Genomic DNA, 27,218 nt, shown 5'->3' on the forward strand with positions numbered 1-27,218 from the left:
TGGCCTCTTCCACCCCATCTGTCCACGTCCTCGCTCTCGGTGTCGTGACCCAGCCCTGGTTCCGTCACAGCTCACTCCACAGAACCACAGAGGAAGGTCATCCTGTCCACAACCCTGCCTCCGTAACAGCATATGCAGACCCTGAGCCTGAGTGGCACTGGCTGGTTTCATGCCAAGAACCCACATTCCAGTGGGCGAGGAGTCAGATACGGAGCGGCTATGGGGCTGCAGGATTAGGACAAGGGCTGGGTGGAATGAGTGTCCCCACGTGTCACCTGCCTGAAGAACACTGAGCACCCAGTGCTGAGAGGCGAGGCCTTCTCAGGTCTGTTTTTCTGCCTGTGAGCTAGGTATAAACTACCTGTAGCCTCCATCTGATTCCTTCAGGTGCCAAAGACTTTAACGAAGTCACTCAGAGGGGCTCTGCTCATACCTCACGGTGGCCTGAAATTTCTGAGACATGGAAAAGGCCAGGAGAGGCAGACAGGGACACCAGAACAGACGGAAGAAGAGTTAGCCAGACAGAGGCTTGGAAGGGCAAGGAGAGGACCACCGTGTCACATCCACACCTGAAGGGCTGGGCTGGCCTGTGTCACACCCCTGGAGGTGGGGGAGGGCCCAGTTCAGGGCACGGAACACAGGTACACTTGGACCTCCCTCTGCTCCCCCACCAGGCGTCTGGGACAAAGTCCTGGGCTGGTGCAGGGCTTGGTAAAAAATAATTAATTTTTCTTTTCAAGCGAAAGCTCTCACTTAAGCCTTTTTCCTGTCCCCAGCAGCAACATCCTTGCTTAGGTCTGAAGCAGAGGCAGCTCAGACCTATCCATGGCCTCTCCATGGCCGACCTGAGTCTGCTCTGTGTTTCCAGGCCCTACCCGGAAGACCTTGTGGGCTCCAGGTGAGTGGGATCCAAGGCAACCCTGGGACCCGAGCACAGCTGGGAGCGGCAAGGCTGTTTTGCCCCATTGCGTTAGCGCATGTGTTTGTGTGCGTGTGTACATGTGTGTGCCTGTGTCGTGCTGTGGGGCAGACAAGGCGTGCCTGCGTGGAGATGTCTGTGGATCTGGCGTTACTGCAGGAGGGGGTCTCTGACAGGAGGCCCCCCCCTCCTCCAGGCGCCCCAGGAGTGCTCCCTGCCTGGGGCAGAGCCTCCCAGCCCCCTGCCCCCAGCTTCCCTCCCTTCGCCTTCCTGAGAGGTGAGAAAACCAGGCTTCCTGCTGCAAGGGGAGGGGGCTGCCCGAGCAGCTGCCGTGGGAGCCTCCAGTGACTCATCCGGGTGGGGGGTGTTTATGAGCAGGCGAAATGGCTGTAAAAGTGGCACCTCGGTTCACTTATGGCCTGGCCATCCCCACCCCCACCAGCCCCTTGCCTTGAAAAACTTCCAGAGGGGCCTGGAACCAGGGAGAGGTCTGAGGCTTGGTGGAGGCTCAGCCTGGGGTCAGGGTTCAGCTAGGGGTCAGAGGTCAGACTGGGATAAAGACTCCGTGTAGGGGATAAAGCTCAGTCCGGGATCAGGGTTGAGATAGGGATTCAAGCTGACTTTGGCGCTAGGATTGGGGGATGAAGTGTTGAGGGTCTGCAGGCCAGTTTTCCCACAGAGCTCCCAGAATGGGACAAGGGGTTTTCTGAGGGAGTGAGGCCAGGCTGAAGAGCTAAGAGCTGAGCCTCTGTCTTTCCTTCCTGAGTCTAGTGCCCACCGTGGCCCTAGGGTCTGTGTAGCTTGGCCAGAGCCCTACTCACAGCAGCAATGGCAGCAGCAGAATCCAGTTTAGGGTCACTGGGCCGGAGTCCAGTCTCTGCTCCAGTTCTGAGCTCCAGTAACCATCTTGGCTCTTCCCCATCAGAGGCAGGAATCCCTAAAGGCAGCTCCCTACCCCCCCAACCAGACCTTTTCAAACCACTGAAACTGACCAGAAACTGACCCTGGGGCCCTGGGGCTTGCCTATCAAAAAGGGCAGGCTGGCTCTGTCAGGCAGGCGGGTGCTACCAGTTAATGTGTGACACCCAATCCCCATGGTGGTACTTTAACCAGAGGCCTAGAGGTGACTTAGGGGATCAGCCTCACCCACACTGGTGGAATATCCAGCAAGGGCTTCTGGGGTGAGGCACAGGAGTTATGGCTAGAGGAACGCCCTTAAGGGGCCCACCGCCCGTCAGACCCCTCTCTGCAGCCCTACCCACAGCCCACCCCGGTCCTCCCGAGTACAAATATTGTTTGTTTCCCAATGTCAAGCTTTCTGGTGTCAGATCTAAGGCCTCCCTACATCAGCCCCTAGTTCCTGCAATCCCTCCATGAATGTTCTTTTCCTATCACAGGGCAGGGGTGGTCAGCCATAGAACCATAAAACATAATAGAATGCTTTAGGAACAGAGACATAAAAGTGAGACTATCAAACTATAACCCAGAAGAAGCACAAATGTTCCTTAGGTACCCACTCTGGGCTCCTGGGCCTCTCTGTCCCTGTTGCTAAGTAACCCACACACCATAGGGGGCAGCTCCCAAATCACAGCCCCTCCCCCCACCGGCCCCCCAGGAATGGAGAAGATGGTGTCACAAGGAGGGAGGGATGTTCTCTACACCAGGCATAGCATGATCCTAGCACAGTAAACTACAAAGGCCGAGGGCTGGGGAGTGAGCATGAGCAGGCCAGGAGTCTAGGGGACAGTACTTGTTGGGGAAAGTCACCTCTGGAGGAAACTGCCTCAAACAGCATAGTCCTTAATCACCAGGACAAGAAATTTGAGGGTAGTGGGATACAGAGGAGGATGTGGCCACAGACTCATATGAAGACAGCTGTGCACACAGTATGGGAGATGGGTGGGTTTGGGCCTGAAGAAGGGTGGGCTGACAGAAAGGCTGGTTGCAGCTGGATTCCAGTAGTCTGAGGGTTTAGGCCGGCAGATCCATTCACATGGGGGGAGGGGCCATCCCTGAAATGTTGGGGCGGGGGCGAGGGCCGGTTTGGGGGCTCTGAGGAGCTCAATTTCCACAGGCTGAGTCTGGGAAGCTTACAGACCCCATGGGTCTGGCCACCCACCCTCTGCAGCACGAAAACAGTAAAGTTAAAAGTGCCCTTTGAATCAGCTGGCCAAATCCTCGGTTTACAGATGAGGCAACTGAGGCCCAGAGAGCAGGAAGTCGTCCTGCGCAGGATATACCACAGGTGAGTGGGTAAGCAGGGGCTGCCACTCCACTCAGGTATTTCCCAGGGCAGCTTCCCCCAAGCCATCCCTAAAGCCATTCGCTCGAGGCGTCCCAGGCCCTCCCCAGCACCTCGGCTTCCCTGCCAGATACTGAAAGGTGGCAGGCTTGGGGTCCGAGATGCCTTCCTCTCGGCGCTACAGCGTCCCCTCCCGGGCATGAGCTCGTAACCCCGCCCCCACAGACTCATCCCGCTCTTCCCCCAAGTTGGGGGTCCCCAGTGGACCAGAGCCCGCCTGGGGTGTTTGGAGATGTGAAGGGGTGGAGAGGGACGCGGGGCTCCGGAGTGGGGGTCCCGGCCGAGCCCCGGGTCTCGCGGCCTGGAGCCTCCCGGGGTGGAGTCAGGGGCGGAGCTGGAGGGGTGGAGGCCGGGCCGGCGTCTGGAAGGGTCGAGACTCTGAGAGACCCGGACCCGGGGAGAGACCGGGGAGGGTGGGAGAGGGACGTGAGCCCCGAGACGCGGGCAGGGGCGGGGGCGGGTCTAGAGCACAGCGGACCTACCCACTAGGGAGTTCCCGAGGCCGGGGGTCCAGGCGAGGGCGGGGCGGGAGGGCCGTGGCGGCCGAGCCAGGCTCGGGGCTGGCGGCCCGGCAGCCTCCCCAGGGACCCCGGTGCAGCCCGAGCGGGAGTCCCGCGGGCGAACAGACAGCGCCGCGGCCGGGGGCGCGCGGGGTACCTCCCGTGCTTCGCGGCTGAGGGTCCCTATTCACGGGCCCGGGCAGGCCGATCAGAAAAAATAACGTCTGTGCCTCCCGGAGAAGAGAATGAAGCGGCGGCAGCGTCGCGGGCTACGTTCCGGGCCCCGATGTCAGGGCTCCCTTGGCCCCGTCCCCTCCACACTCACATCCCGCCGCTGGCGACCCGGGGCGCGGCCTCTAGAGAGACGTCCCGGGGCAGGGGCAGCGGGCTCGGCTCGGCAGCTCCGCACACCCGTGGCGGAGGCGGCGCGGGGGGGGCGGGGGGGGGGGGGGGGGGGGAGGGCCCCGGGGGGGGCGGGGGGGAGGGAAGAGGCGCCCGGCCGCGGGGGGGAGGGGGAGCGGCAGACGCCGAGGCGAGGGACGCGCGCGGCGGGCGGCGGCTCCGAGCGGCGGCCGGGCGGGGGGCGCTGGAGGCCAGGCCGGCCAGAGGGGATCCCGAGAGCCCCATGAAGTGCCCCCGGGGCCGCGGACGGGGCGCTGTCCTGGGGAGGCTGTCGGGGGGTCCCCGACATCCATGGCTAGGCGCGGGCCGCGGCGGCGCGCTCGGAGTAAGTCGGGGTCGGGGGCCGGCGCCTCGGGGAGGGGGGGCCGGCGTTGGGTAGGGGTGACGCCGGGCCTGGCCGGGGCGGGCGGGCTGGTCCGTCTCGGTGTCAGTCGGCGGCGCCTCCTCGGAGCCCGGTGGAGCTGGCGGCCCCGCGCCGCTCGGCTCGGTGGCTTTTTTGGAAACTTGCAAATGTTTTCGTAGAGAGAGGGAGGGGGGGGGGGAGGGTGGGAGCGAGGGAGTGACCGAAACGGAGCTCGGGGCTGCTGGAAGAACGGAGGCCAAGGCTGGGGGAGCTAGAGACGGACTGACAGACAGGCCGACAGGCAGAGCGTCCCGGCCGCAGGCGTGCTTCAGCCGCGCGGGCGCAGGCGGGGCTCCGGCCCAGGATGGGGAGAGGGTGCGGGAGGCGGCGGCGGACAGGATGGGGATCCGAGGGGGCTGAGGGGCAGGGAGCCGGCGGCCCGATCGCCGAAGGGCTCAAAATGTGGTTGCAAAGTTGGGATCGCGTCCCTAAGCTGCACGCCCCGAGCGGCTCGAAACGCGCCCCCCGCCCCGCCCCACCTCCCCTCCTTGCGCTGCCCGCGGAGCTAAAAATAACAGCCGGTTCGCCCCCCGCAGACCGCGACCCCAACCCCTCCCCCGACCCCTCCCCCACTGGGCGTGGGGCGAAGCCACAGCTCCTAGTTCCCCAAAAGAAAAAAAAAAAAAAAAAAAAAAAAAAAAAAGAAAGGGGGGGGGGGGGGGGGGGGGGGGGGAGGGGGGGCGGGCCGGGGGCGGGGGGCCCGGCCATATGGATGTGATTTCTCCGCTCCGAGGCAGACGGGCAGCTCCGCAGCGCTCGGCGCCCGCCCGCCGCCCGCCCGGCCCCCGGCTGCCTCCCTTCCTCCCTCCCTCTCTTTCTCCTTTGCGCTCGCTTGCTAGCCCTCGGCGCATGGGCCCCGCGCCGGGCCCCGGGGCCTCGGGCCGCCGGGCCTCCGGGGTCCCCTAGGCCCGGGCGTGGGCGGGGCAGCCCGGCCTGACGCAGCTCTGTACCCCACCACCACCACCACCAGGGCCGGCGGCGGCGGCTGCCCCGAGGGACGGGGCCCTAGGCGGTGGCGATGGGGGCCGCCCGGATCGCGCCCGGCCTGGCGCTCCTGCTCTGCTGCCCGGTGCTCAGCTCCGCATACGCACTGGTAAGTCCCTCACCCGCGCTCCAGGACAGGCTGCGGGCTTGCTCTGCGGTCCCTGGGGTGGGTCCGACCGGGGCGCAGAGTCTTAGGTTCCCTGAGTAATCTGAACTCTGGGTGAGCGTCCTCTCTGACCCGAGATCCTGGGTGCCTGCTGTCTCTGGGGTGTCTGGACCTGGTGCCAGATGCCTAAGGTCTCGTAATTTCTGAAGGCTGGGTTTGGGGTCCCAAGTCTGGAAATCTATGGTTGGGGTTCCCCTATCTTCTGCTTCTGCGAGCACCACTCCCGTGGCTGTGTCTCCCTCAGAGATGACAATGTGATCTAGCTGTAGACCGGGCTTTGGCCCTAAGGTAGGGTCCCACAGACTTTGTTCAAGGGCCTCTGTTTTCTGCAAATGTTGTTTGCAATCCAGCACACGGGGCTGTGAGTCTGAGGTCAGAACCAACCAGGCAGGGGGTAGGATTTAGGGGTCCCCTCCAGCTCTCACAATCACATGCGTGCACACACCGCGTACCCTCTTGCCCAGGGAGGCGGTGTGTGTGGCATGGAGGAAGGATGGAGGTCCCCTGAAGGAGACCGACCTCACAGAACACTTCTCCAGGAGAAACGTGCTGGAGGGGGACTCTGGTGAGTGAGGGACAGAGCAGAGGCCAAGAGGGGACCAGAGGGAGAAGAAGAAACAGGCTGGGAGGTGGGCAAGAGAGACAGATGGGGTGGGGATGAGGGCTCCCCAGAGCAGAAGCAGCAGACAGACCAACAATAGCACAGAAAAGCAGGCACTGGCGGAGGCCAAGAGCCGGAGACAAGGAGGAAAGCATCGTGGTCCGGGGCCAGGTCCCGGGGAGTCAGTCAGATCCCTCAGCAGCCCTGTCCCGGGAGACTAGCTCATTGCTGAGGAGAGGGTCCGCCTGTGTGTCCCACTTCAAGGCCCCTGCTGCCTCCCCGGTACCTCCCGGGTGGGGGCATCTGCCTTCTAGAGAGACAAGCAGGCAGGCAGGCAGCTGCCTCCCCCCTCACCAGCTCCCTACCCAGACAGAACCTTCATCGGGAAAGCAAGAGCTCTGAGATTCCTCCAGCTGCCTGATGCCCATGTGACCTTGGCCATCCTCCACACCTCAGTTTCCCCATCCGTAAAAAAAGAGCAAGAACTATTCTGCTAAGAATCCCCTGATCCGAGGCTCTCTTCTCCTCTGGGGGCCTCAGCACGTTCCATTCCCTGGTGCCCGTGCCCTCTTAACTCTGGCTCCCCAAAGCCAGAGACCTCACCCCATAGGAGGACTTGCAGATGGGGGAAATCGAGGCTCAGAGACTTGTGCGGAGGCAAATGCAAGGACCCAGAGCTGTTTCCCCACACCCCCCTTGGGCCAGGCTCACGGTCCCCAGGGCCCCTTCCAGGCTGTGTGCAGAGCCAGCCCGCGGTCTGTGTGCACATATATGGGGTAGACAGGAAGGTGGGTGTGAGTGTCCTGAGAGCATGTCTGTGTGTCAGAGCAGGGCTGAGCCAGACTCGGGGCGTGCTGTTCTCCGGGTCCCCGTGAGTGTGTGTCTGAGACGCGTGTGAACTCACATGTGTCTGACGCTGGGTCTGCACATCACTTGCAGGGACGTGGTTGTGCATATATGTGCATGTACTTTTGTGAGCACATGTGCACCCAGGTCTATTGTTTCTTATTTCTATTTAATAGATGCTTTTGTAGCACTCTCTTCTTGCCAGACACTGTTCTAAGCACTTTACAATATTAACTACTTTAATCTTTCCAACAACCCTCTAAAAAAGGTTCTGTTATTGTTCCCATTTTTAAAGTAATCTGAATCACGCAATCAACATGACCATTTTTTATTGCATGCCAACCTGGTGCCAAGCCCTGTGTCTCTGTGGGGAGGGGGTAATGGGTCCCCAGGGCCCCTCACTGCTTTCTGGGGAAGTTGAGGCACATGCAGAGAACTGGCCTGGCTTAGCCCCGGTGCAGTTCTGAGGGTAGGGCAGGAGGAGGGATGCCCTGTCTGGGTCTGCCCTGAGACCTTGTCGGGACAGCAGTGGCGGGATACTCGGACTGTGTATACCCTGGACCTTCCCGAAGACCTTCTAGGTTTTAGGTCTAGAGGATGTGGCCCAAGCGTCACCCAATACCCTGTAGGCCCCCTGGGCTCAGCTGGAGCCAGCGAGAGACTGACAGCCTGCCAGTTTCTTCTTCTGAACCCCGGGGTGACCGTTCCCACCCAGATCTGTGCTGTGGCCCACTATGCCCGCCAAACTCAGCGAATAGTTCCTGTCACCAAACCTTCATGCTGCCTGCCTAGCCAGTCCCAGAAGTGGGCTCCCAGGGACCTCAGGTTTGGGGGGGGCAGAAAGCGCCCCACTGTGAGGACATCGGCTATGGCCAGACTCAGCTGGTCCATCTTGTGCCTTACGGGGAATAGTAGCCGCGAGCTGGGGGTCAGGTGGAGTGGATTTTGGAGGAAGGGACGGATCCACAGATTGTGAGTAGGGGGCAAAACCATCCTTGGGGATGCCTCATCCTAAGGACATGTGAACGAGAAACTGCAGGTCAGCACGGGGGGCAGGCCTCGAGTGCAGAGATGTGATGCGACCTCAGGGTCAGACCCAGGAGGGGCTGTGGTGGGTGGGAGTACAGGTGAGCCCTCCTAGCCTGCTCCAGAGCCAGTGTGGCCATGGACCCTCTTTTAAAGACAGGAAGGAACCACCACGTGTTGAACAATGGCTGTCCTCAGATTCAGAGCTAGAAACTGTCACAAATGTTTTCTCATTCCATCCTTTCACCAGCCCATTTTATGGGAAAGAGCCCTGAGGTTCAGGCAGTGAATCTGTGGCAGAGGTGGGTCTTGAACCCACATCTTCAGACTCTTGCACCAAGCTTCCTCCAAAGCAAGATCCCCGTGTCCCACTGTGGGTTATTTAATTTTCCTTCCTTCCTTCCTTCCTTCCTTCCTTCCTTCCTTCCTTCCATAAAATCCTTGTTATTTTACTTTTTTTAAATTTTTTTATTGAACAACTGATACTTGAATATGTTCTTCTTATTTTTTATTGAACTGATACTTGAATATGTTCTTTCTTATAAAAGAGTCACATAGTACAGAGTAAACAGAATTCACCCTTGATGGCTCCCAAGCCCCAGGGCCCCCTCTAGAGAAGATCATTTTTAACAGTCTGGGTCCGTGGGTGTCCTCCCAGACCTTTTCCTGTATATTTCCAAAAGGTACTTTTTTGTGTACATATAAAGCAGATAGTTTTGTTCTGTCGTTTTCTGCTTGTTGTCAAATGAATGGTGTCTGTTTGTAGGTAAAGCTCTGCCATGTGCATTTTTTTTTGCCTAAAGGTATGTCTTAGAGATCTTCTTGCCAGGAAACATAAATCTATTTTTTAATGGTGCATAGTATTCCAAAATCTGGGATGCATTAAGCAGTCCCCAGAAATGTATATTTAGATCTTTTCTGCATAGGTGTGTGTGTGTGTGTGTGTGTGTGTGTGTGTGTGTGTGTGAGAGATTCCAGATGGGGGGCAGAAGAGCTCCTTGAAACGCCCTCCCATGGCCCCGTGTGACCATTTCTCTGCAGGGTATTTCTAGATTCTGTCATTGCTGGGTCTGAGAACATTCACGTTTTTTTATCTTAATAGACATGGCCAAACTGGCTTCTAGAAAGCTTGTACAAGTTTATACTCACAATACCAGGAGGGACCAGGAGGGTCTCTGCCCAACACCCTCTGTCTCACGGGGGAAGCATGAGGATTTTCACCTTTGCCATTCTGATAGGTGAAAAATGGTGCATCTTGTCATTTTAATTTGCCAATTACCCATAAACTTTGGGACTTTACGTTGGTCTATTGTCCCTCTTCTAAGAGCTTGCACAGAGCCATTACTCACTCCTCTTTCCATAGCTCATTTGTCTTTTTTGTATTGATTTGTTCAAGCTTTTTATATCACCTGCCTTTAAACACCTCCCCCCCTCCCCCCAACACACACACCCCAGCTCTGGGAACGGCCTGTGGACAGAGCAGGAGGAGGGGAGCCGAGCCCTCCCGGGAACTTGGGTTTTCTTCGGAATGTTTTAATGAGGCGTCAAGTGGCCTCCCCCAGATTCCTGTTGTGGGCCTTCTGGGGACACTCCCTGGTCCAGCCACCGCACCAGGAAAGCAGCTCTTTCAGAGAGAGAGTTCCTAGGAAAAAGAAAGGGTGGGGTGGGGTTTTTGCAGACCCCTGAAATTGTCTGCAAAATACGGTGTGACTGAGAGAGGGTGCAAAGCCTCCCTCAGATTCGCAAAGACACCAGAAACCTCCAAACCCTAAAGACCCCCAAGTCTGGGACCGGCCTGTGCAGAGGTGAGAGCTGGTGGATCCTATTCTGCTGACCAGGCGTACGGTTAAGTTAGACTGTACTATCCTTCTGGGCCTTGGTCCTCCGGGCCAGGTAGTGGCCGCCTGTGAAGATCCACCGGGTCCAGCAGCCAACTCCGCCATCCCAGGTTCCATCCCACCTCCTGCCCTGAAGGCGTCCACGCTGGCCAGGATGAGAGGCGTCACAGTGCCTCCCCCCCCCCCCCCAGCCCCTCCCAGCCCTGAACACAGGCAGCCTGTTCAGGAAGGCCTGGAGAGGGGGAGGAAAAGTCAGCACTTGTCAGCGGTGGCGGGGCAGGAGTGTCCCCGGCAGGGAGCCCGTCCCAGCCTGCTTGGGCCAGCCGGACAGACAGAGGGCAGCAAGGGGCGGGGAGCAGTCCCTAGCCAGCTGGCACGGGAGACATCGAGGGGTGCCAGCACAGGTCCCAGTAGTGGAACCTGGAGAAGAGGTGCAGGAAGGCCAGTAGGTCACGAGGGGGTCTCCTGTGAGCCAAGGTTTTCCCCTCCTGGCTTTTCTGGAGGTACAGCTCTCCTCACTCCGAACACCAGGGCGCAACTGTCCTCTGTCCCATTAGAGCCGAGTACAAGATGCCATCACCAACGCCATCGCCGTGTGGTCGCCTCTGTCTGCCCCCACCCCTGAATTACCTTTCTGCCTCGGAGCCTCTGCTGGGAGGCTCTTGCCTGGTGCAGCAAGAGGTAGAATCCAGAAGGACTCTGGAAAGCCGGAATTGAGGCTTGCACTAGGGGATCCATGGGGCCTGGTGCTTCCTCAAGCAGACTGGCCCTCTTCTTTTTGACTGTGACTCTCGGCCTCAGTGTCCCCATTTGCCAGATGGGGATGTGGTGGAAGATAAAGGAGATGTAGATAAAGCTCCACAGGCAACGGGGTGGGTGCCAATAGGCAGAGGGGCTAGACAGATGCCAGGCAGGTCTGCTTTCTCTAGAGGTGATGAGGAAGCCGACAGCCGCCTTCCCCCACGGGACCAGGGCGAACCCTGGCAGAGGGATGGGTGAGATGACCCAAGAGGACATCTCGAGTCTGACACCACTCAGTGGAAGAAGCCCCTTTCCCAAAGGCAGGGGTGTCGGCAGCTGAAGAAGTAGCCCTTGTATTTCCTTCTTAGTTTTGCCTGGAGGAGAATGTAGGCATGTCTGGGATCACAGACAGCAAATGTGTGGAATTTGGCAGTTAGGAGAGGAGCTGAGAGGAGTGGCCCTCATTTGGTCAGTGGCGTGGAACTGGCTCTCTCCACCACCGCTGTCACCGTCACACCTCCATCACCACCCCTGGCCTCCCCGTCCTCACCTCCACCCCCACTGCCACCACACGAGGACGCTCATCCCCAACTGGGAGACTGTCCTCAGTGGGACTTCTCTGGGAGCTCAGGTAGAAGGAACTGCTACCCCCCCCCCCCGTCCCCGCCCCAGGGGAGGGGTAATGAGCAGATGGCCTTTTCTCTTCGTCTGGGCTTCTGAACTCAGGAAATGAGAAACACATCCGGGCCTCTTGACCACACGCTAGTCTCTCCCTGGGACAGCAGCCTTCTATGTTTGTAAATAACATACTGGCTTCCAGCCTCCACCTGCACCCTGCCTGGAGCCCCACAGACACCAGCTCATTGCTCCCAGGCTGCCCTCTCCCTATTCCTCCAGCTCAGGGCTGAAGTCAGGGCATCACCCCACCCCTTGCGTGTTCACAAACTGCACATCGTGCACACATGTGCACAGAGGAAGGCTCTGTGTTGGGGGGTCCACCATGGGGAGTGTGCTATAGCAAGGGGCACTGAAGCTGAGCCGTATATCGGTTAGGTCAGGAGAAGTCAGCCCTGACTCCAGACCATAAGAGGGATGTGGGAGGGGGAATTTGGGGCACCTGGTGCTGGGGCTGGGTGGCCCCCTCATTGGTGGGTGACCCCTGGCTATGATCCATCCCTGGGTCCCTCAGTCCTCACCCCTAACACCCAAGATCTGCCAGTACTCTAGATCTAAACTGAGTCCACACTCAGTTTATTTAAACTGAGCCAGCGTGAGTCCCCCGCACCAGGAGCTGGGCCAGAAAGACCTGAACTCTGCTGGGAAAGGGGAAGAAGGGCTGGTTAGGTCCGGGGAGGGAGGAGCAGACAGAGTCAACAGGCCAGGAGGGGAAACTGAGCTGCCTTCGCTTTCCCCTTCACACTCGGGAGATAAGGCCTCCTCAGTCAGGGCAGAGGCAGATGAAGGACCCTGTTACCCGCCAAGCCCAAGCCTGGGGGGCCTTGCAGTGACTTGCAATCTTACTGGGAATCCAGCTTGGATCGCCCCAAAAACTCACCAGGCACACTTCACCCAGCAGGCCCTCCTGTACTCCCTCCTCCCCCACCTTCTGGAGTCCCGCCTCCCATCCACCCCTCACTGTGGGTCCCTGGACTTAGTCATCTACCCGGTCTCCCTCTGCCATTCTAGGTCCCCAGCCTGGAGCCACCTGCAGTGCCCAGCAGCAGGGGAGCCCATAGCAAGTAGGAGAGCCACGACTTGGTGGTGGTGGCGCTGCTAACGGGAGCAGTTATAGCGACCAGCTCGGCCCCGACCCAACCCCTGTCCAGGCTATCCATGCAGTACCTCACTGAATGCTCACGACAGCCCTATCATCCCCCTGTTCGCACAGGTGGAAAACTGAGGCACAAGGGTTAAGCAACTTCCCTAGACACACAGCCCATCAGTGGTGGAGGTGGGATTCAAGGTCCAGCAGAATGTCCCTGGATGAGGAGAGGGCACAGCTGGAGGGAAGGACGAACGGGGGCACTGCGGGCAGGGGAGCTGTACTCAAGGGCAGTGGGAATGAACTTGGCATGGAACTGTCCTCCTTTCCTTGGGAAAGTGCTTCCTTGATTCTGGCTTGGGTTCTTGCTGCAGTGGCAGTCCTGAGTGGCAGTGGCTCCTACAGCTTCAGGGAGGTCAGAGGTGGGGCCACCATCCCTGTGGATAAATGGAGAAGTTTGGGGGCCATGAGGTGCCTCCCTTCTCCTGAGTGTCCCCACCCCCACCGTGGAAGCCAGACTCCAGAAAAGAGGGGTGCCTCCCCTTGGCCATAGAGAGGATAAAGCAGCAGCAGTGAGTGGAGGCTGAGCGGACGCCTTGGGCCTGTGAGGGAGCGTGTGGTTAGTTCCCGGTCATCACCCAGCCAGCACGCTTTGCCGAATGGGCAGTTTTCAACCCATGACTGCTCACATCAGTGGGCTAGTCTGTCTATTAGGAGGGCTGGTGTGCCAGCCTTTGGGGACTGGTAGGAGCTTCAGTCACTCAGGAGCTTTCCATCAGCTGGCAAAAAGATGGGGCATTATCTGTTTGTCTTGAGAGAGATGGAGATGGGCAGAAGAAGGGGTGGGGAGGGGGGTACGGCGAGGGAGTAAGGATAAGACAATGGTAGAGGTGGTACCGACATTGGTTATGGGGCTGGTGGCAATAATGGTGATGGCAGTGATGGTGCTAATGTTGCCTTTGGTGGGGATAGCGACAGCGGTGATGGTAATGATGCTCTACTGGCCGGGATGGTGCTCATGGTGGTCATGGCGGTCACACTGCTGGTAATAATTAGTGCTCGTGGTGGTAATGGTGCTGGTGCAGGTGGCGGTGGTGATGGGGGTGGTGATGGTTTGTGTTGGCGTTGTCGGTCAAGGTGATGATGGTTGTTGGTGGTGATGGTGGTGGCGTTTATTGATGGAGGTGCCAGTTGTAATGATGGAAATGGTAGTGAAGGGATGCTATCATGGGTTGGGGTGAGCAGCTCAGCTATGCAGGGATCAGACCCCTCAGGAGCCTGGACCCCCAATGCCAGAGGCACAAAGAGAACTTCTGGTTAACCTTGGAGCCCCGTGAACTAGGGCAGGCTCAGTTGTCCTCCCTCAAGCCCCATCCTGCTCCGCTGCAGCTCAAGGAGGAGCGTGTAGAGCCGGGAGGAAACAGGAGGTGTGGGGGCCACTAGGGAGCACATGACAATCTGCCCCAGCCCTTCCCGGGGTGCCCTGGGCACTGGATCCAGCTGAGATCTCAGGGTCCAACTCAGACTGCAGAGACGGAGCACGGACATCTGATAGACACCCCCCCCCCCCCCCCGTAAGGAACCGCCGCATGACACACTTGCAGGGGCGCACACGCGGACCTTTGCCCGGGAACACATGTACACATGCATGTTCCCAGACACCCGAGGCTCACGTCCCAGATGCATGCGGGACAGTCCCCACGTGAGAACGCAAAGAGACAAGGGCGCACACGAGCGCGCGAGCCGGCCCGCAGTGGGTACGCGGCCGCTGGACGCCGCGCCGCCCCTCACGCGCACGCGCACAGACGCGCACGCGCTCCGCTAAGTAAAACCAGCGGAACCCAAGTCCGGCCGAGCCAATAGGAGACTCCTTGGCCCTGGAAGCCGTTGCTGCTGCCACCGAGAGACGCGGTCAATTAACTTCTCCCAGCAGCCGGGCTCCCTGACCCGCCCCGCCCGGCCAGCCCGCCCCTTCCCCAGCCCGCCTCCTTCCTCCCCTGCCTCCCCCTGGCTCTCCGCCTTGCAAAGCTCCCCTCTGACAAGGGACCGGCCCCGCCATGCGTTGGCTGAGGGGCAGCAGCTCTGCCTGTTGAGAGGCTAAGGGAGCCAGGCTCTGCCCTGTGGAGTGTGAGGGGACACAGCCCTGCTCTTGGGGCTGAGGGGTCTAAGGGGACAGACATGTCCCTGTCCTGGTGTCTGAGGGGATCCGGCTCCAACTTGGGGGGGGGGGGGAGAGGGATGCGAGGGGAATGTATTAACCTCTGTGGGTCCCACTCGTGGAAGTGGCTAGACTTGATCACACTAAGCCGTCCCCAGGGCAGCATGCTGCCTTTACTCTGACCCGCTTCCAACCCTGTAGGGGGGACACAGCTTCAGGGTGCGACCACACCCCGATGCCCGTTATGATCTTGTTCTCCTCAAAATGATTCCAGGGAACCCCAGTGGGTGGCAGCGAGTGCCCAGGGTGCACAGGTTGGAAGGAAAAGAAGGAAGTATATTCCAGAGGAAACAGTGGGAACTGATACTCTCTTGTTGGCACCGTCAAAATACAGGGTCAGTCGGGCACCTGGGTGGCTCAGTCGGTTTAGCATCTGACTCTTGAGATTTCAGCTCAGATCATGCTCTCACGGTGCGTGAGTTCAAGCCCTGTATCTGGCTCTGCGCTGATAGAGCAGAGGTGCTTGGGATTGGCTCTTTGTCTCCCGCTCTCTCTCCCAAAATAAGTACACTTAAAAAAAGAAAAAAACACAGGGTCGGCTTGGGTGGAAGGAGCCTCCAGATAAGCAGTGGGATGTGGGTGACTCCCACCCACAGCCCGCAGGGGAGTGTCCGCCCAACCAGACCACTGGCCAGCAATTCCTCAGTCCTCTAGCTTCTGGGACCACAAGGGTGGGAGCGGCTGAGGCACTCACTCACCATTCACTGCAGAGAGCAGTGACTGGGGAGAGGGCCAGGATGGAAATTGGTGACTCCGGAGGTCCCCCAGGTCACTAGGGCTTGAAAGAATCCAGGGCTGGTTTATTTCCCCAGAGTTCACCACTCCTTATCCACCCCCTCTCCCTACCAGGTCCCCAACAGACAGGATCCTGTGAGGATCCATCCCGGGACATTCCATCCCTTTCCCATGTACCCTTAGGGAACAGACTGCACAGAGAGTATCAGTGGCTGCAGCCTACAGGGTCACTAGCGGACAGGCAGGGGACATTCCCCTCCCTCTTTTATCCTTCTGGTGGGACAGGCCCTACCCTTTGGAGCTGCAGATTCCCATCTGTAAAATGGGAGCTTTGTAAGGCAGAGTTCCCAAATTCTAGACTCAGGGCCTTTGGAAAGGGTTGGGGTGGGGGTGGGGTGCGGGAGTCCCTCAGGGAGGTTGGGATGGTTGTAGGACCTGCCTCTGAGCTGGTAAGTCCTGCCTGCAGTCTGACGTTCAACTTGGTAGGTGGATGCAGATGACGTCATGACCAAAGAGGAGCAGATCTTCCTGCTGCACCGTGCCCAGGCCCAATGCCAGAAGCGGCTCAAAGAAGTCCTGCAGAGGCCAGGTGGGGGCGGAGCCGGAGGGAGGCGGGGCCAAAGAAGGAGGGTCTGGAAGCGAGGTCCGAGGGAGGGAGGGTCCAAATGAAGATGAGAGCCTAGGATGCGGAACCAAGTGGCACCAGGGAAGTGGTGGGGGTGGGGGTGCTGGAAGGGGAGGTCAGGCCAAAGTGGGGTGGGTCAGGTGTCATCAAAGTCAGCAGACTGAAATGCACTGAGCCTTCCCTCCCGTGGCAGGGTTAGGGCGGTATGAAGGCAGCCACAGTCCGAATCATCCCCACAGGCTTAGATCTGGCAAGGCACACCGGGATCAGGGGCACTGACTAGGGTGCCAAATCCCACTGGGGTGCGCTGGGACAGCTTCCTGGAGGAGGAGGTATCCAAGGAAGGTCCAGAAGGATAAGTAGATCTTTGAAGAGGGCCACCTGGTCAGAAGACGAGGCTGAGGTGTCCAGGGTCAGGAGAATTGGGGTGCATGGGGCTGGACGGGGAGGATGACAGAGGGATAGGGATGGGTACCTGGGACTCTGAGTCATAGTTACTGTCCAGGAGAGGGTGTTTGATTTGAGGTAGGGAGGGCTGCTGCCCACCAGTGCGGCCTCTCCAGGGACCTGTGCTAAGGTGAAGGGGGGGCACTCACCTTCCGTCCTGCCTCCTGCCCTATCCTGCCCTGAGTCCATTTCCTGGAAGCGAAGATGGGAGCTCATTAGCACCCATCCAGGCCTCTGCCGCCTGTCTGATCAGTCTCATGGACCTGGAAGAAGCCCAGACCCACCCTCCCCCCCCCCGCCCCCCCGACTGGCTGTCAAGAACAGTTTCCTGTCTGGAGCTGGCTCTCAGACTGCCGGGGACCCAAGCACACAGTGACACACTTTGTAGCACGTGGACTTTGCTCACAGTCACAGGGATTCACATGGTCTCTTTGGTCACAGCCCTGTCCACACTGGCCCCACTGGTGACTCCTTGGTTCCCTGCCCCGGTGACTTCAGGGTTTGGGGGTCAGGTGGGCCCCCTCTCTTTGGGTCCCAGCGCTCTTCCTAGTTGTGGAAGCCTGGAGGCACCTTGCCCCGCCCCAGCCCGCCCCATCCTGATGGAGACCCTCTCTTCCTGGTCTACGCCATCTTGCTACCCCCTCCCTGCTGATGCCCCAAGGATCAGGCACAGCCATTCCATCCCAGTTGGGGCGTCTGCCCTCAGCTTCCCATTGCTGCCACAGACCCTGACACGGGAGGGCCAGGGGCCCTGCTCAGGCTGTCACTGAAGGGACACAAGTCAGAGAATGAGGGAGACTTTTCAGCGAGGGAGAGAGATCTTGAACATCTCTCTACTGGAGAGAAAGGCCAGCCCAACTCAGTCTCCGGAGTCCCTCTGTGGACCCTGTGAACCCTTAACTCAAGTATCTCAGGGCAGGGGACGGACGGGTAGGTAGACTTGCCTGAACACCCTTGACAGCTGCACACTCTTGCTGTTATCGTCCACACCGCCAGCTTCCTGAGCTGCACAATGCTCTGGCCAGGCTGCGTTTTCACAGTTTAACCTCTCCGTTGACATCACCCCTACCGTCCGCTTTTGTCCTGCGCCCCCTGGTGGGGCCTCGTCCTCCTGCACAGGCTCTGGCTCCGATTCCTGGGTCGGAGGACACCGCCTCTGCCCGTGCGTTGCCCACGTTTACTGCTCGGCCGGCTAGTTGATCCCACGCCCGCATGGTGTGCGTTCCCATTTGAACCTCCTGTTGACAGTCTCCATACCCTCTGCTTACTTTGCACCTGGCAAGTACTTCACAGTTTGTAAAGCGCTTCCTCACCTGTTACCTCAGCTCTTTCAATGGCCTGGGCTGTCAGCAGGACAGGGATGAACCCACAATGCACAAAGGGGGAGTCTGAGGCAGGAGTGTGCCCTGGGTCTCCTGCCGTAGGACAACTGATAGCCATGACTGCCCTGATTTCTCCAGCTGACATAATGGAATCAGACAAAGGATGGGCATCTGCATCCACATCAGGGAAGCCTAAGAAAGACAAGGCATCTGGGAAGCTCTACCCTGAGTCCGAGGAGGACAAGGAGGCGCCCACTGGCAGCAGGCGCCGAGGTATGTCTGTGCTTCCATGCATCCATGGGAGACCACCTAGGACCCACCCACCCTGCCGCTTGATCCCCGGCAAGTGAGCTCATGCTCTTCAGCTCTTGTGGAAAAGAAGAGGCTGTGGCCCCCTCCCTAGGAAAGCAGGGGAGGGGCTGGGAGGAGACAGAGCCCAGGAGGTATGGTGTGGAGGGGGCCGGCAGCTGGATGGGCCCGGACACCCAGGAGTTTTGGGCAGAGAACTTGCCCCACATTACCCCAGCGGTGGCCCCAGGGCTATGGCCCCTCCCATGGAGAGAGATGACAGAGAACCTGGGAGACAGAGGGGCAGGGACAGATACAAAGACAGGGAGAGACAGACAGGGGACCGGGAGGCACAAACTGGGACTGGGACTCTGTCAGAGGAGGGTCCATCAAAAATAGTATCCTGGGCCATAGACACAGAGCCCGAGAGGATGGTAGCCACGGACGAGTGGGGCCAGAGAGAGTGAGACAAGGAGGGGAGAAGAAAAGAGAGGGAGGAAGATGCAGGGCAGTGTTGTCCCTCAGGAAGGTAAGAGAGACAAACGCAGAGCCCAGGCTGCAGCCACAGGGCCGGTTTGAACCGGCTGGGTGGGCAGCAGATTCCAGATGGGCCACATCTGGGAGGCTGTGGTCGCCCTGTGGCTCCCCAGGGACCAGAGGGAATTGTGGGCCTAGCCAGGCGGGGCTGGGAATATGGTGCCCAGGACAGAGAGCCTTTCACCAGGCTGGGGTGGGTCCAGCCATCAAGGCAGCCTTCCAGGATGGCTGGAGAGTCCTGTGGCTGGAGCCCTGCAGAGGGAAAGAAGGGAGCTGGGGGGTGGAAAGTAGAAGATTCAGAGGCTGGGGACCCTCCAAGGTCACTTAGTAGCTCTGCTGTGAGGCTGGAGCCCTAAAGTAGGGTAGAATCCCACAGATAGCACTTAGATTTGGGGGGATGATACCTTCCCTACGAATGATCATTGGAGTCTTGTAGCAGGTGCTCAGGGTGGGTCTGGGATGGGGGTGGAAGCACAGGCTGATATGGTCACTCCCAGCTACCCGGTGAAGAAGCTGGAATACAAAGAGGGTGGACATCTGCATGAGGTCAGCTGGCACTGGAAGCTAGTCCTCCTGCCTCCTGTCCATGGTCCCTGGGCAACGATCACACGGAAAGCATTCTCAGCTGAGGGAATTAGTCTGGGAACTTCCCCTTCTCCAGGGACACCTGGAGGTGGGACCAAGAGTAGAGGAAAAAGAGAAAGGCCCAGCCAGGGGCTGAGTCCCTGAGGAGGGCAGGGCCCTAGGCTGTATGACTTCAGCAGATCACTTGTCTCTCTTGGCCTCCACCAGTCAATCTAGAAAATAGGGCCATGCCAGTACCTGCATACAGGGGCTGTGGGTGAATTCTATGAGGCCAGGTGGGTGCAGGGCACAGTAGGTAGTAAGGCTCAATACATTCTCTCCAGAACGCTCCAGGCCTGAGTTCTCCAGTCCTGGGGCACACCTGTCCCTGAGGGAGCCAGCGACCACAGGTGTGTTCATTCTTCTGGGTCACTAACCATGGACTTGACTGGTGTCCCCCACCTTGTCTGTCTGTCTCTGTGGGCACAGGGCGCCCCTGCCTGCCCGAGTGGGACCACATCCTTTGCTGGCCGCTGGGGGCACCAGGTGAGGTGGTGGCCGTGCCCTGTCCCGACTACATTTATGACTTCAATCACAAAGGTAAGGCAGGCTGGAGTAGGGTGGGGACCACAGGGGTGCCAGGACTTGGAGCTCAGGGCTCCAGACCTCTCTGCCTGCCCTGACCCTCCCCATGGACCCGCAGGCCATGCCTACCGTCGGTGTGACCGCAATGGCAGCTGGGAACTGGTGCCTGGGCACAACCGGACATGGGCCAACTACAGCGAGTGTGTCAAGTTCCTGACCAATGAGACTCGTGAACGGGTGCGAGCTTTCCCCCTCCCTAACCTGACCTGGATAAGGTCACCCTACCCCATTGGTGACCCCTGAGCTAGGCCTGACTCCTCCGGCAACCTTCACTGGCCTCTTACCCTCCACCTGAGTCCCAGGGCTCTGACGGTGTGTCCCCACCGGCACAGGAGGTGTTTGACCGCCTGGGCATGATCTACACCGTGGGCTACTCTGTCTCCCTGGCCTCCCTCACCGTGGCTGTGCTCATCTTGGCGTACTTCAGGTGCGCGGGGCGAGGGGCGGGGCCGCGCTCGGTGGGCGTGGGCGTGGGTGGGGCCGAGGTCCGGTGCCTCCCTTCCCCTTACCCGGGCTGGGCGTCCCTGCCCGCCGCGCACAGCCTGGCTTCCCGGCCACCGCCCCCCCCCCACCCCCCGCCGCGCGTCCCCGTGCCCTCACCCACGGTGTTGTCGCGCGCCCCGCAGGAGGCTGCACTGCACGCGCAACTACATCCACATGCACCTATTCCTGTCCTTCATGCTTCGCGCCGTGAGCATCTTCGTCAAGGACGCGGTGCTCTACTCGGGGGCCACGCTCGATGAGGCCGAGCGCCTCACCGAGGAAGAGCTGCGCGCCATCGCCCAGGCGCCCCCGCCGCCCGCCGCCGCCGCCGCCGGCTACGTGAGTGCCCCTCCCTCTCACCGGCGGCCCGCGCCCCCCTCCCCACCTCCCCACCTCTGGCTTCGCGGGAGACCCACCCTGCCATCCCTCGCCCGGCACCTCCACCTGCCGCTAGGCCCTCCCCTCTGCCCGTCTCCTCCTGCCATGCCACTGGAGTGAGCCACGCACAGCCACCCGGCACTCTCGACCCCGCTTCCAGCCCCTGCTGCCGTGGGCTTTGTGACTGTCTCCCACCCGGCACTTTCCTCAACACTCCTGCCTCAGCCCAGCGCGCCCGCCCCCCCCACCTCTTCACATTGCTCCCTGCCACTGTCCTGAGTGCCCTCCTGCCCCTGGCGACGGCTTTCCCCCTCTCCCTGCACCCCCAGCTCTGCCCTTGACCAGAGCCTGGCCCTTCCTGCCCTCGTGACCAGCACCACTTGTCCTATGTTATGAGCAGCCCTCAGCCCATCTCCAACTTCTGCACATGCAGGCCTGCCTTCTGGCTAACGCCACTGCTCTCCTAGGCGGGCTGCAGGGTAGCTGTGACCTTCTTCCTTTACTTCCTGGCCACCAACTACTACTGGATTCTGGTGGAGGGGCTGTACCTGCATAGCCTCATCTTCATGGCCTTCTTCTCAGAGAAGAAGTATCTGTGGGGCTTCACGGTCTTCGGCTGGGGTAGGCAGGCGTGGGGGACAACGGGGGCTGGGGCAAGGGTGGGGCCATGGGCAGCAGGGTCAAAGGGTCAGGTGCCCACACAGTATATGCCATCCCATCCACCCTTCTGCGAGTCTGACCCCATCCCAGATTCAGGCAACAAGCCTTGGCCAGGGGTCAGGGTTCACCTGGGATTGGCTCAGCCCGGGGTTGCGGTTCACTTGGCCTTGAGGCTCAGCCCAAGAGAAGGAGGGGGTCCTCTCAAGTTAAGATTCAGGTCAGGATCAGAGTGGGATCTCGGGTCAGAGATCACACTAGGGCCAAGGTTGGGATCTGGGATGCCCCCTCCACCCTGAGCCCTGTTTCCCTACCGATCCCCCTCACTGCCTGCAGGATCCATGACCCAGAGCCCCAGGGCGGGCTCTCGGCATCATCTGAGCTTCAGCAGCCCCTCTGCAGAGTGGGTTGCTGGGGCTCTGCACGGCTCCCCCACGGGCTCTGGGATTGAGTTACCGATAATTGTCCATTATTGTTGGCAGCTCCCGAGCTTGGCTGGGCTCCGGGGCAACTGGCCAGACTGGGGCGACTGGCCAGACTGCAAAGGGGTAGGCCCGGTGGCTGAAGCCCTCCTCCCTGCACTCAGCACCCAGAAGCTCTCAGGTCAACAGCCACAGCCCCTTGCCACACCCTGACCTTGTCCTCACCCACAGCAAGCCCCAGAGCTGGGGGAGATCTGGGCCTGGTTCCAGGAACTGACACGGGCTCTGGGGCTAGAGAGTGTCAGGGTGGGCAGGAAACACACAGATTGGGAGCACACAGAGCTTCATGACACAAGAATGTCACAGCTCTTTTTCCCACCATAAACCCAGGTTGCACCCTGCCCCTCCCAAGAGTTCACCTGGCCTAGAATGAAGTGTGAGGGTCTGGAAGGTGGGAACCTGGGCTCCCTTCTAGAGGCAGAGCTCACTGAGAGGTACCATGTGCATTCTGAGCTGACTCGGGCCTGGGAACACCAAGGTTCCCCTGTGGACTTTACTCAGCCTGGAATGACGGTTGTCACTCCATCCAGTCTCATCCGTGGGGGCTAGGGCCTTTCACGCTGGGTGTTGGGGAGGGGGGCGTGCTGGGACAGAAGAATGCTGGCACTGGGCCCCCTCCCCACAAGAGCGCCCCGTGCGGATCACTGCCCTTGAGAGGAGAGCAGTGGGGAATAGGCTGGGCACGGGGAAGTCAGCGATGCCTTATTTTACCCTGTGCCTGGCAGGTCTGCATGTGTGGGTGGGAGACGCGGAGCCAAGATGAGGGCAGAGGGCTGAACTGGGCGCTGGGCACTAGAGCCTTCAGAGGAGGCTGTTGGGGAAGCAGAGTGGCACATGCCAGCCTGTGGCTCTGTCGCCAAGCAGCCCGTGGCTCCAGGGTGAGGGGGGTCAGGGACGGTGACTGGGTAAGCTAGGGGTCCTCAAGGATGAGAGGGGTCTGGCGAGGAGGGCTGAGGGGGGAGACATCGTGGGCGGCACCTACGGTTCCTCACACGCTGCCCCCTCTGCACCCACAGGTCTGCCCGCCATCTTCGTGGCCGTGTGGGTCAGTGTGAGAGCCAGCCTGGCCAACACCGGGTAGGTCCAGGTGGAGAAGGGGGCCAGCGGGGGCGGGGGGGGGGTTCCGACACAGGCCAGAAATACCCCTGGAGCCCTCTTCCTCTGTGCGGTATGTGAGGGGGCTTCCTGTACCCCGGCCCTGAGTGGGCCCCACTTCAGTTTTGTATCCAGCGTTGAGTCAGGTGCCCCCTCAGGGTCACGAGAGGCTGCTGCAAAAGAAGCGTGTGAGGGTGGCCTTAGGCCTGGCCACCCCCAACACTCGGCTGTCCTCTGTCAGAGCAGACCAGCTCTGGGGCCACTCTGTGGGCAGGCTCAGGGTGGGAACAGGGGGGTGGGAGCTGATGCCTCGGCCTCCCCCAGGTGCTGGGACTTGAGCTCCGGGAACAAGAAGTGGATCATCCAGGTGCCCATCCTGGCCTCCATCGTGGTGAGCAGGGGTGGCAACAGGCCCGGGTCGGGGTATGTGCCACAGGCCCCAGTGCCCAGCCCCTGACGGGGACCAGAGGCTTCCCTGGACCCCAGGACTGGAGCCACAGGCCTGAGAAGCAGCTGCCCCCCACCCCAGTCCGCTGGGGAAACCAAGGGCCCACCTGGGGACGCAGTGGCAGAGCAGAGTCCGGGCAGGGCCGCGTGCCCCGGGACCCTTGCCCCCACCCCCGGCTGGGGTGCAGCTCGAGATGCAGCCCTCCCTCCCTCCCACAGCTCAACTTCATCCTCTTTATCAACATCGTCCGGGTGCTGGCCACCAAGCTGCGGGAGACCAATGCCGGCCGGTGCGACACGCGGCAGCAGTACCGGTGAGCTGTGCCCGGCAGACCCCGGCTCCTCAGAGCTCAGGGGTCATCAGACCCTGGCACCATGTGAAAAAGCAAAGACAGAGGCCCCAGGAGTGAGCCTGTGTCAGGGGGAGAACCCAGCTCCTGACTCCCTGGCTGGCCCCAGGGATCTCACCCCAGAGCCAACCTGGGCCATTCGGTGCTAGGCCCTGCCCTAGAGCTGGGGTCTGCAAGGGTGAGACAAACCCAGACCGCTCCTTAAAGAGGGAGAGGTCATTCAAAGTCTGAGGGCCGTGAGGGCCGTGGGTGGCTTCGAGAGGGCGGTGGTTCAGCTAAGACCTGAGGAACGGGCCGTGGGATGAAGAAGGAAGGCGGGGGGGGGGGGGGCGATGAGTGTGTGCCAGTAGGGGGACCGGCAGGTGGAAGCACCAAAGGGCCCTATTAACACTGTGCCAAGACAGCGAAGGGTGGTTGTCCCAGGTTAACTGGATTGTCCTCCACCCTGGCCCGAGCCTCAGGTCCCGTAGTGGCTCCCGAAGCCTGGAGCCTAGGGCTGGTGGGTGGGGACGGCACCGTGCCTACTGAGGGGAAGGGGCTTGTTCCTGACCCGCGTGCCCTGCCGGCCCAGGAAGCTGCTCAAATCCACGCTGGTGCTCATGCCGCTCTTTGGCGTCCACTACATCGTCTTCATGGCCACGCCGTACACCGAGGTCTCAGGGACGCTCTGGCAAGTCCAGATGCACTACGAGATGCTCTTCAACTCCTTCCAGGTGCGCAGGCCCTGCCCAAGGCCCGGCCGAAGGTGGGGAGGGCAGCGGAGGGGGGTCCACTCCCACCCTCCCTGGATGCGGCCTCCGGGCCCTGACCCCACGTGCCTCTCTCCACAGGGATTTTTTGTCGCCATCATATACTGTTTCTGCAACGGCGAGGTAAGCGGTGGGCGACGTTGGTACGAGGCAGGGAGGACGCGAAAGCGCCAGGGGCCCCCCCAAGTCCTGGCCTTCCATTCTTCTGCTCGGCTCCTCCTATATTCCTCCAAGAACATCCCTGAGGACATTTGTGAAAGCAGAGTCTTTCCAGATGATTCAGGCTTGGGACGTCCTAGGATTTGTGGGCTCTTCGATCTCTGGCATAGCCAGTGTCTTCCCAAGCCCACAGTTGAATCTCCATAATCCAGACTGAACAACTCAGCCACCCTTGGGGCCATTTGAGCCTTGTAGACTCTGGGCGTGTCAGCTGCCTGAAGCCAGGCACCATGTTCTGAGGATGACGGGATTTTACTTGGCCTTGGAATTTTCCAGTGATATCCCGTGCCTTCGGGTTCTATTCAGTGCTGAGTGTTGTAGGGGCAGGGAGGAGGGCACGGCTGGGCCTGGTGGGGGGGGCACATGTGGCAGAGGGGTTACCTGACGGCCTGCCCTCCTCCCGCCACCCCAGGTACAGGCTGAGATCAAGAAATCCTGGAGCCGCTGGACACTGGCACTGGACTTCAAGCGGAAGGCACGCAGCGGAAGCAGCAGCTACAGCTACGGCCCGATGGTGTCTCACACGAGTGTGACCAACGTAGGCCCCCGCACAGGACTCGGCCTGCCCCTCAGCCCCCGCCTGCTGCCCGCCGCCACCACCAACGGCCACCCCCCGCTCCCCGGCCACACCAAACCAGGGGCCCCGGCCCTCCAGACCACACCACCTGCCGTGGCTGCTCCCAAGGACGATGGGTTCCTCAATGGCTCCTGTTCGGGGCTGGACGAGGAGGCCTCTGCGCCGGAGCGGCCACCTGCCCTGCTGCAGGAGGAGTGGGAGACAGTCATGTGACAGGGGACCTGAGGGTGGGACCCATGGACATGAGGGCCGACAGACGGACCAAGAGACGGGTGGTTGGACGGTTGCCCACTCAGGGCTGGGGCTGGGAAGACAAAACAGGAAAAAAAAAAAAAAAAAAGGGAAAAGGAAGCAGCGTGTAGCTTCCTGTGGTCTGAACTGGGGACTTGGGAGGGGAGGGGCAGGAGCATCGGAGAAGTTCATGGGTGTCACCTCAGGAGGGACTCTGGGGGCCACAGGCACAGTGGAGCAGGAAAGACCTGGGAGAGGCCTACAGTGGCTGGAGTTTGCTGGAGTCACACAGGGACCCGGCGGAGCCATGCAGGGGTGGGGCCCCAACCTTTCCCTGCCACCCTTGGATGCTTCTGGTTGGACCGAGGCCCCCGGGGGGACCCAGGCTCCTCTGGGCCAGCTCTCCACCTGCTGCCCCAGTCACTGTCCACCAAGGGCCAACCGCATATCCCTAGGTCCCTGGCCCTGCTCCGGGCCCCTTCCTGCCCCTCTGGTGGCCATACTGGGCCCCTTGGAGGCTGGGGTACGCAGGGAGCCCTCCATACGTGGTCCCAGCCCCCACCCCAGATGTGACACACTCCTGGCAATCAGACTGAGGGTGAGGGTGCGGGGAACATGCCGAGGCCATCAAGCGAAGGGTGGGCTGCGGCCTCTGCTCTGGCCTGGGAGCTGTGGGGGAGCCTGGGGACAGCCCACAGGTCTGGCTGGGCTGAGGACCTGCAGGACTCAGCATGTCCACTCCCTGTGCATCCGAGGCTGTCGCTGAGCATCCCCCTCCGTCACCCATCCACTACATTCCTTGCCCCCTTGGCCCCTGCACTGCTCAGTCCTGGGCCCCAGAATGACCTCCTTGAGAACTGACCCAGCTGAGTGTCCATCCCGTGCTCTGACCAGCACAAGCTTCTTTCTCCATTCCGAAGGCAGCCCTGCCCGACTCTGGGCTTACACAGGCCAGCACCCCTGCCTGGCCCTTCCTTCAGCCCAACGCCACCCGTTTGTTCTGCTCCATGGACTCAGCGTCTGGAAGGCGCTCCCATCTCTAACAGCACCGCCACCACGGGGGGCTGGGTGAGGGGTCATGGGGGAGGGACCGCAAACTCACTTGGGCAGCAGGTGGCACAGGTGTGCTCTGGGCAGCCTCAGGCCCGGCCCTGCCTGTCCTTCTAGATGGTGGGCAGGGCAAACAACTGCCCAAGGCCTGGCACACGCTTGGAGCACCATGTGGTGTCATGTGCTTGGAATGGCGTGAGACGCACGGGCCAGGACCTGAGCCAGTTTAGGCATCGAGGACTCCCATGAACACTGGGCACCACTGGAAATCATACAGGGAGAGCAACAAGGTCTGAGCCACATTTAGAAGAGTCCTTGCATCAGTGGAGAAGCCGGAGGAAGTTAGGGGTCAGGGGACAGGCAGCCTTGTGGGAGGCAGGTGGCAGGCCAGAAGCACCCTGGCTGGGAGTGCTGAGGTGCTGGCTGGGAGGAGGCCCAGGCAGAAGAGAACCCCCATCCCCTTCCCAGGGGTGTCCGTGTGATGCCCCTCTTCAGGGCTCAGAGCTATGGGACCTCTGGACCACTGGGCTTTCTGGGAAACTCGTCCCACCCACCCCACAGGCAGGCACTGAGGCCTCTAGTGGGCTGGGCCCTGGGGCCCCACCGTCTAGCCCAGACTCCTCCCGGGG

At 60.5% G+C, this 27,218-nt stretch overlaps 1 protein-coding gene and 1 long non-coding RNA gene across 7 annotated transcripts; one reads left to right on the forward strand and one right to left on the reverse strand.

Annotated features, from left to right (window-relative positions):
- The first annotated feature begins 745 nt into the window (after window positions 1–745).
- Window positions 746–25,659, forward strand: PTH1R (parathyroid hormone 1 receptor). Of its 6 annotated transcripts, XM_040445156.1 has the most exons (16): window positions 746–898; window positions 3,109–3,164; window positions 5,497–5,619; window positions 15,930–16,032; window positions 17,976–18,110; window positions 19,716–19,826; window positions 19,930–20,048; window positions 20,204–20,298; window positions 20,498–20,693; window positions 21,200–21,353; window positions 22,888–22,948; window positions 23,291–23,357; window positions 23,633–23,727; window positions 24,335–24,476; window positions 24,594–24,635; window positions 25,144–25,659. In XM_040445156.1, the coding sequence occupies exons 3-16, from the start codon at window positions 5,545–5,547 to the stop codon at window positions 25,519–25,521; spliced, it is 1,773 nt and encodes a 590-aa protein (XP_040301090.1). In that variant the 5' UTR covers window positions 746–898; window positions 3,109–3,164; window positions 5,497–5,544; the 3' UTR covers window positions 25,522–25,659. The 6 variants fall into 6 exon arrangements, with proteins under 6 accessions (XP_040301090.1, XP_040301091.1, XP_040301095.1 ...); XM_040445157.1 differs by lacking the exons at window positions 746–898; window positions 3,109–3,164 and adding an exon at window positions 4,264–4,448; XM_040445158.1 differs by lacking the exons at window positions 746–898; window positions 3,109–3,164; window positions 5,497–5,619 and adding exons at window positions 14,283–14,401; window positions 14,923–15,043.
- On the reverse strand, window positions 14,998–16,768 carry LOC121011123 (uncharacterized). Its single transcript, XR_005781501.1, has 2 exons — window positions 16,665–16,768; window positions 14,998–16,075 (listed from the first exon to the last, which is right to left on the reverse strand). It is a non-coding gene; the product is annotated as an uncharacterized LOC121011123 (long non-coding RNA).
- Window positions 25,660–27,218: the final 1,559 nt, after the last annotated feature.

Source organism: Herpailurus yagouaroundi, unplaced genomic scaffold (assembly GCF_014898765.1).
Source record: "Herpailurus yagouaroundi ecotype Mexico unplaced genomic scaffold, PumYag 193, whole genome shotgun sequence".
NCBI lineage: Eukaryota > Metazoa > Chordata > Mammalia > Carnivora > Felidae > Herpailurus > Herpailurus yagouaroundi.